The sequence below is a fragment of the Sinocyclocheilus grahami genome, unplaced genomic scaffold, assembly GCF_001515645.1.
Source record: "Sinocyclocheilus grahami isolate Dianchi unplaced genomic scaffold, SAMN03320097.WGS_v1.1 scaffold3.1, whole genome shotgun sequence".
Classification (NCBI taxonomy): domain Eukaryota; kingdom Metazoa; phylum Chordata; class Actinopteri; order Cypriniformes; family Cyprinidae; genus Sinocyclocheilus; species Sinocyclocheilus grahami.
In genome coordinates, this window is record NW_015505182.1 from 2,201,306 (window position 1) to 2,211,015 (window position 9,710).

General features: G+C 36.5%; 1 protein-coding gene across 1 annotated transcript; it reads left to right on the forward strand.

The window, feature by feature from the left end:
* The first annotated feature begins 173 nt into the window (after positions 1-173).
* On the forward strand, positions 174-6,462 carry LOC107581385 (uncharacterized protein FLJ43738-like). The gene is made up of 10 exons (XM_016266947.1): positions 174-408; positions 853-925; positions 1,996-2,123; positions 3,432-3,607; positions 3,701-4,509; positions 4,617-4,811; positions 5,094-5,364; positions 5,440-5,583; positions 5,705-5,809; positions 6,283-6,462. Exons 1-10 carry the CDS (start codon positions 174-176, stop codon positions 6,460-6,462), a joined length of 2,316 nt encoding a protein of 771 aa, XP_016122433.1.
* Positions 6,463-9,710: the final 3,248 nt, after the last annotated feature.

Consider the following 9,710-nt stretch of genomic DNA (forward strand, 5'->3'; position numbering starts at 1 on the left):
AATTGCTTGCAACAATACAAATGTCTTTACTGTCACTTTATGGGTTACTGTCAATTGAATGTGTTCTTGTTGAATAAAAACATACCTTACCCCAAACTTTTAACAATAGTGTAATTCTATTGTTGTCTTTGTGAAACAAAATAAATCTCCATATAATAATGAAATCATGTGCTATGTGTTCTGACAAGGTGCTGAAGCCTTGGCGAGAGGGAAACAAGGTGTGGGTGAGTTGGTCTCAGACTTTAAAACTCAATGTCACCAAAGAGCTCCTGATTAAATTGGCCTCCCATAAGATCATTGTGAGAGTATGGGACAGCAAAGACAAGGTGTCTTTCAAAGCCAGGAATGACAGACCCAAAGCCTTCAGACTGCCACAGGAGAGGACTGGAGAGGATCCAGAGCAAATGGGTATGATCTACCCATTTTATTTATTGCGCTTCCTATTAGGATTTCCTTCATTGTAACGTTGGTATCTTACAGCAAGATCAAGATTTTAGACACCACAGAGTTTAATGTCTAAAGTGAAATGTGTCTAGGATAGATGAAAAACAAAATCATTTTTAACTTACCCAATTACTTAAGGAGAGGACTACTGATTTAAAGACAGTAATTTATATCACAGTAGGCAGGAAAATGAGTGTAAATCTCAGTTCAGTACGACAGGTAATTGTGAGATGGTGAGATCTGGCACTTACATCCTCACTTTTTTTACAGTGCTGTGAGAATGGAGAATATTATACAGAAGTAGCACAAAGTACAATGCAAACATGCAGCATTTAGTCATCATTTATTTGAATAAAAAATTCCTCAGTGATTTAAAATCACCAAAGTTCTCACTAAATGTCTTCAAAGGTGGCATCAGGAAGATGATTTGTGAGATGAGAGCTGTCTATGAGAAGGAGAACATAAAAATAAGAACATCTATGAAAAACCACAAAGATCTAATATCATCAGACTATAGGAAGCATTTGGAGCTTCGCTGTGCCACAGGTACAACATGATGCTGATGTTTATACTGTATGCTAATAAAAGATTTATGATGGTGATTATTATGTTTTACAACAACATGAATAGGTTTGATTGTGTATGTGGTCATACTAATAATGCCAAAGTATCCTTAAAATGAAAAAAAAACCACAACATAATGTTTAAAAACCAACAGCTGAATCCAAGTCCTCTACAGCTGAAACACTTTAACTATTTGATAGTACAGTTCAATTAAAATTTTTTGGTTTTGATAAATTTTTGAAATAAGTCTTTTATGCTCACCAAGGCTGCATTTATTTGATCAAAAACAGTTAAACAAACCAAAGTATCCTTAAAATGAAAAAACAACAACAACATAATGTTTAAAAACCAACAGCTGAATCCAAGTCCTCTACAGCTGAAACACTTTAACTATTTGATAGTACAGTTCAATTAAAATTTTTTGGTTTTGATAAATTTTTGAAATAAGTCTTTTATGCTCACCAAGGCTGCATTTATTTGATCAAAAACAGTTAAACAGTAATAGTCTGAAATATAATTACAATGTAAATGAACTTTTATATTTTAATTTAATTAAAATTTATTAATGTGATGGAAAATCTGAATTTTCAGCCACCATTTGTCATTTTTTATTATCAATATTGAAAACAGTTCTGCTGCTTTCAGGATTCTTTGATAAATCAAAGAACAGAATTTATTTGAAATATTAATATTTTGTAACTTTTCAAATGCCTTTAATGTCTCTTTAGATACATTTTATGCATCCTTGCTGAAAAAAGCATTAATTTCTTAAAAAAAAAATCTTACTGACCCTAAACTTTTCAATGGTAGTGTAAATCTGCTATTTAAGGGTTGATGAATTAATACTGACTTGATACATCTATATACATGTGATGAAATAGTCTCATCCCAATTTTATCATTACGACTCTTGAAGTAGCAAGTCAGTGGGCACCTTATTTGTTTTTTTCAATTAAGCTCCTAGTAAGAGTGGTTTAACAATAGAAAAGAGCCAAACATCACCCACTAAGAAGACACTGTTCCAGAAACCCACCCAGGATACTGCAGAACTCACAGAGCTCAAACAGGAAGAGGAGGCCGCCTCACTGGAACTCAGTTTCGCTCCTCTCCTTGCAGGTAATTTCTTCCTAGCAATCTTATGGTAGCTTTTGGAGCTTAAAAAGTATTTTCTGAAATTTTATGCTCCTAAAACACGTATTAGCAGCCGACAGCTGTTGTTTTTACTCACTCTTATGGCTCTTATACATAGGCTTCCTGTAAGTGAATGTTGTGTTTATATAATACATCATGAACATGACTTTGTCGAGGCAGCTTGCCATTTAGGGGCTGTTTCCCTTATTCCTGAGTGCTGTGGGGTGGATTTGAGTAAGGGGCTTCCCTGCAGGGTCCCTGCTACTTAGCTTCTAATTGGCTGTGGAATGGCACCAACCAAAGCCAACCGACTGCTTCTTTAGCTTTTGATGTTTCTCATCGAGACCCCCAGCGGGAGCTCCCGATGAAAGCCTTTGCTTGGGAAATATTTTAGCCTCGTTCCCATAAAGCCGAGCCAGACAAATCACATGTTGCTTCTTTCATTGCAGGGTTGGATGGAGGATGGAGGCTATTACCCAATCTTGTTATTATTTTGGCAAATTATGATCCATTAAGGACAGAAATCTCATATGCTCTTTATTATTATGATGGCGATGTGGAATGATATGGGAGTGATGGACACTCCCATAGTTAGATTATGACATATATACTACCGTTCGAAGGGTTTTGCTTACTTTCATTCAGATGAGATGCATTAAATTGATCAAAATACAGTAAATACATTTATAATCGTACAAAAGGTTTCTATTTCAAATAAATATTGCTCTTTTTCTTATAATGTGACACTGAAGACTGGTGGAAAATTCAGCTTTGCCATCACAGGAATAAATTACATATGAAAATACATGGAAATAAAAAAAGAAATCTTTTAAATTGCAATGAATGAATGAATACATTTATTATCATTGTCCAACTGTACAGCGAAATTCTAGTCTTATTCTGATAAGTGCATGCACACACAAAACATAAAAAAATAGATTATAAAAATTTAAAACCAATTGTACAGATTACAAATGTAAGTGTGAAATATTACATATGTGCAGAGAAGGGCAAGTGCAAATATAAACGAGTGTGTACCATTTATGACAGAAATATATTAAAAATAAGATAAAGAGAAATAATTAAAAGGATATATCTATCATATACATATTGATAAAAAAGTTCCCAATATTACGGTTTTGCTGTATCTTTGATCAAATAAATGCAGCCTTGGTGAGCATATGAGACTACGGTAAGAAACATCTTACCAGTCCCAAACTTTTGAAAGGTAGTGTATGATATATATTTTTCAAACATCAGTTACGTGGCTGGCATGTTCTGTCTTTATGTTAGGGAGTATGATGCTCTCTGACTGCCTGGGATTCTGTTCCGGAGGAGTACAAGAGGGATTCTGGAACATCACTCTTGATCAGCCACTTCTATCAGAGCAGCTAAAAGCTGAACTCAATCCACTAGTCATCACAGTTTTATCAGCTTCTTCTCTGCCATCATCTCCCGTTCCTTTCCATGTACTTGAGGTATGCTATTTCAGATTTCAAATTATTAATTTGATTATTCAACAAGAACATAATAAACACATTATCACATTCATCTTTCAATAGGCAAAATGTCATTCTGTCTACTGTCAGTACAAGTTCCGCAACATGCCTGTTTACAGAACCAAAGGCCATGATCACAACGCTAATATCTACTTCAAGGATGTGAATGTGATTTTTACTGGTCTGCTGAGCCCTGGAAAGCTGTGTGAGTTTCTTAATGGTCCACCCATGAAGATCGAAGTCCATGATCGGGATAGAAAAAAGGAAAAACCCTCCAGTACACCAGCGATATTTGGGACTGACCCCAAAGATGCCAAAGATGATTTATGGGTCACGCGTAATGCATTAAAAGCAGATACTGAACTTCATGATCCATATGGCATAGCAAAACTAGATCTCTCAGCTCTTCTTCGAGGATGCAGATATTTAAAGCTTAAATTGCCCATAAGGAGTTCTTCTGAGGTTCCCTCAGATATTGCAATGCCAGTGGGTCATTATCTTGAAGCTGACGCCCAACTGAAAGTCCAGGTGGAGATAGCACATACCCTTCACCATGAAGACGGCAACAGTGATAGATATTGCCCTTTTGGTCGCGTCATTTATGTCTTCAAGTATAACAATACACCTGTCTTAGCCAAACTGACATCAGAAATTCTGCAGATCAATGCAGATGCCTTCCAATTAAAGCATTATCCAGAGGAAACAATTCAAAGGCTCCTGTCTGGTCATAACATAAGAACCAAAGACAGAGAGAACAAAAGGCTGAATGTTCTCACTGGATTTCATATGATGGATAAGGCTCTACACATTTTTGTTCTGGAAGGATTCAAGGATCAAGCAGTCAAAAGACTGTGGACTGCAGTGCCTATAAAGTAAGAAAGCCATCATTTAAAACGCTCCCACATGTGCACAACATTTACCAATATGCAGCAAAGCAAAAATTCCTGAAGATCATACAGACTGATCTGATCCTTTCCAGGTTGGATGGTGATGAGGAGGAACAGGTGACTGCGCTGTATAACTCAGACTTGAGTTTCTCAGAGCGACTGTATGACATGCTTGACGTGGGTCTGAGTCCCGTTTGCCTTGTAAAGCCACTTGAGACCATTTTGATGGAGCCTCTGGTGTTTATCAGAAATACAGTTCCTCATGCCTGTCTTGAAGCCTTGAAACGGTAAAATTGCAATTACACTCAAAGAGCAGCTTCTTTTTGCCTTATAATTTCTAGCATGGTCCTTTTTTCTTGGTTTTCTCAAGACAGTACATTGATTGGATTAGAATAGTATTAATGTTTGACTACAATTTCAAAGTGTTAACAAGTACCAGGTGTAATTGGATGGATTATACTTCACAAAAAACTATTCTGCGTGGTATTTGCTAAACCTAGAGGAACTAACGTTGTGAAACACTGAGATATTGTTCAAGAAATTTTAAATGTTTCCTATTAACCTTTTAGTATAAGCCACATCTGCAAAGCCAAGAAGCTTCAAGAAGTAGTGCACCATGACCTGTTCCCATCAGCCGACATGATTCTAAGCTTAAGCAAGGAGTTTGGATCAGATCTCGGGAGAGGAGAGCTATGGTTGGCAACAGAGACCCAGCAATCTCAAGATATACCTGATCGTCATAACATCAGAAAGAGAACTCACACACCTCTAGACAACTTCAACAGAGAATACCTCCAATGGAAATGGAATGAGGGTAATAATGTGAAGGACTTTATCCAGGTAATGAATGACTCATATGTTTAACAAAGTGGGGAAATGGAGTTAATTAAATGAATGCATTTTTAAAAATTTTAGGCAAATATTGAAGACATCTACAGGGCGAGTAGCGATTTACAAAAGTCAAAGCCTAATGTGTTTATTATTGATGGTCAGACCATCAATTACCACAATGTTCAAACAACTAATTCCCCTACTCTACTCGACAGAGAATTTCCGAAGGTTGGCATAATTTTATTTAATTTCTAAGCTTGAAAACTATGAAAAAAGATGACTGTGATGTGCTTAGGCAGGCTCCTGGGTCAAACTTAAAGTAAAATGTGACTATTTATTGTCTTTGTAGGACCCCACTTCCATTCGCTTCTCTTACCCAGGTTTTAAGAGCAGTGTTGAATCTAACCAGCACCCGAAGCGGCCAGACGTTGCTCGGATTGAGGAGCTGAGAAAGGTGCTGTTGAGGTCATGCTATACCGCCGTTACCCCCATCTGTGTCATGTTTCTCTCTCAGTGCAATGTCAACTTTATGGACATTCCTAAGAGCTTAAGCAAGAAGATAGAGTTTTACCGATGTTTACCTACCTTGCCCACTTCTTTACAGATCCCCAGAGCTTAAGACAGTATTTAGTTGCAGGTACGGTGACAGGGCTAATGCTGATTGACTGATGGGACACAACGTTATCTAGAAGCATGTGCTTGCCTGAAATTGATTTATCAGCCTTTCAGACTCTGTAACTTACCGTTCCCTGCTGAACATGAGCATAGCACCCAAAAATGTGAACCTTACAGATGACAGATTGATGTTATCAGTAGCAGTTTGTCCTATTTGAGCAACTGAACATGTATATTTATGTTTTTCCAAAAGCATTAATTTATTGGAACCAGCTCTTTTAAACATGGGTTTAATGATTTTTTTTTTCACAGCCTTGGAGAGAAAACATTCTACATGGGAACAAATTGAAGCCAACACTCTCTAGCTTCAGGCTGCCATGGATCCACAGACATCAGGATTTTGAACTTTACTCCAAGCCCCCATTAGAGTTTGGACCAGAACTCCCCCTAAGCATCCATTTGGCTGGTAACATTTTCTTAAAGGGGTCATGAACTGCCTTTGTTTTTTTTATTTTTACTGTTCTCTGAGATCCACTTATAATGTTATCAAGATTTTTACATCAAACAACATCATAATTTAGAAAAAATAGGCCATTTTCTGCCCTGTTTTGATCCCCTCTTCTAAACACTCTGTTTGAATAGGCGTGGCAGATTGTAGACTCAGAAGTAAATGCACACTGCTATGATTAGCTAACAGTTGTGTATGTTTGACACCCTACATCCTTCACAGATGAACAATGCGGTGACTTAGGTTAAATATGCATAAATACTCAGTACAGATCAAACAATCTGTAATAACAGGTAAAGCTATAGTGATCACGTAATGGAAACAGTTACTCACACTTGTGTAGTGTGATATTACATCCAATACAGTCGGCACAGCATCGTCTTGTAGTTTCAATCTTTCTGAAAATCCTGCATTGAATTGTGCCTTGTTTGTAAATGAATCTGCGATAAAATGAAGTGAACAAAGGACCAAGTTCTTAAAAATAACACTTCATTAAAAATAAACTTTATCGTTTGAACAACTTGTTTTATTACTACAACCTGATTTTCTGATGCACTCATATCACTATCATCAATACTTTCTGAAATAAGTACAGATTCGTCTCTCCATCTTCCAAAAATGAACCTAAAACACATGCATAAAGGCTATTATACTGCCCGCCAATGCTGGTCAATAGTGCCAGCTACACAAAATATGCATCACATAATAGGACTTTGTCAGTTATGCATGACGCTCAGATTTGTTGGTCTCCGAGTTGTTGTTTTTATAAAAACTTTAGAAAACACATTTGGATGTACATGTGTAGCCTTGATAGCATGTGACCTAACATGTGCTAATGTCTCCTTTACTACTTAGTTACCAAAAATGTGAAGCACATGGCTAATAAATTTTAACTTTACTGGTTGAAGGGGATGTCATTTGACATCACTAAAATAAAATGTTGTTGGTTGAACATTAATATTGTATTTTAAATGCAATTTTCTTAGCGTCATTTATAAATGACGATATCCCATAGAAGGGTGTTTTTGCATTTCACTCTGCTGCTTTTCTATTGCTTTTCTGCGTAACCAAACGGTAGGCGGATATTTTGTACTTGCACATGAGAACACATTCAAATAAAAAACAATCAATCTAGCAACAAAGAACACTGCAACGGTAATACAGTCTATTATAATATCAATTATGAAGTACTCTAATGTAATTTTAGGTACAGTTGATTACCAAGAAAGAAAGTGCCAGATTTGTTTGTATGACGCAAGACTCAACTGGACTCATTTGACCTTGTATTTTGTTTAGGAGAGGCTCTACATGAGGAGCAGCTTCAGGCTGCACATGCTCAGTACAACAGGTGGCAGAGGAAGATGTTGCTCGATGAGACCTCTACAGGAAGTGGAAGAGTTCCTGAGTTCAAATGTCACATGAGAGCTGGTCTGGATAAACTACAAGACATACTGAAGGACAAGCCCATGAAATATTCTCTGAAGAGGCCAGGAATGGCTTTAAAAGTAATACAAAGCTAAATGATTTCCTAAAACGATATTACTGCAGAACATAAAAATATGCATGGTAGTTAAATATAATTTTGAAAATGATATCAGATATATTGTTAGATTAACATTTTTAGAAATCACATGGACAGACCATTATGTCTCCTATCAGACAGATTTCCAACAAACATACTTTTCTTTAAAACGTTTAGGCTTGCTATTCTAGATCTAATCCCTGTTTTTTCCCCCTCAGCCTATTCCCGTTATTTTTGTGGTCCAGCCTTCTGAAAAGACTGGCTCAGCAAAGAGGGAGGCCAATATTCCATTTGCTCCTGGACCCTTTCAGAACCACAGCCTGAGCTGGGACAAAAACATAATTCCAAGATACTCGTCCCAGTACAGCAAATTCCACTTCAGGTTAGACATAATCCTTGTTCTTCACAAGTTGTGGTGCAGTAATTTAGCCTGTTATTAATTATTAAAAACAGGCTAAATTACTGCACCACAACTTGTAAATAAGTGTGAACCATTCACACTACTAATATAAATTCTCGAAACAAACACTAAAGCCTCGTTCAGACTGTCAGCCCAAATCCCATGATTTGTGCAAATCCGATTATATTTAGATAGTCTGAATGGCAACGAACTACATAAAATTAGATTTTTGCAAATCCATTTCAAGCTACATTCAGATGTGGTTTGGAATCCTATTCAATAGGGATGGGCGTATCGATCCAAAGTACCGATATATCGATACTGACACGAGTATCGAAAGTCAAACAAAAAATATCGATACTTAGGTGTGTTTTATTTACCAGTGATTTTGTTAATTCAACAACAACAAAAAATAATGCGTACAATATGCATTGAATTGGACGAATAACCTTTGTTAGCGAGTAAATGTGTAGGATAGAACTATTTTCCTGCTCATCTGAACACGCAAATGTTGCAAGACAGAACTAATCAATCACAGAGAGCGTTCACTCACTGCTGACAGTGCATTCAAACAGGTCTGCGTTTCCCAAAAGTATCATAAGAAAGCATTAAAGCTTTTGGGAACGGCAGCCCTGAACAATGCTTATCAGAGGACAGAAGGACAGAGTTATTTCACAATAAACAAACTGAAATTGTAGCCTACATAGTTTGTGCAATTACAGTTATTTAAATTGAACGTTGAAAGATAATATTGATCATGTTCTATTCTGTAATGTTAATAGAAATCATACACTATCAGAATAAAAAGATTGCATTTTATGCATGTAACAGCCTGTCACTGGCAGTCCCTTATGAAAATGAACCATGGTTTTACTAAAGTGACCATAGTTCAACTGTAGTATTTATAGATTTGAATCATGTGTAAACAAAAAACGTATTTGAACCATGTGTAAACAAAAATATAAACTAATAAGTTACAATTAAGGCGTATTGAATGTTAAAATGCGTTTTAAACAAAGTTAAGTGCTTATCATTACCCATTTTACTCTTAGTAATTTAATAATTTAATAAATTTCATAATTTAAAAGTTTAGTTCAGAAGTATCGAATCGGTATCGATATCGACGATACTGCCTTGAAAAATATCGGTATCGTATCGAAAACAAAATAAGCGGTATCGCCCATCCCTACTATTCAAATCGCATTCCTGGAAATCCGTTTCAGTCTATGGGCTTACATTTCTGCCACAATTCTGCGCGCGAAAGATCATATTTTGAGCGCACAAAAGTGCATTTTGCACGCGCGTGATCT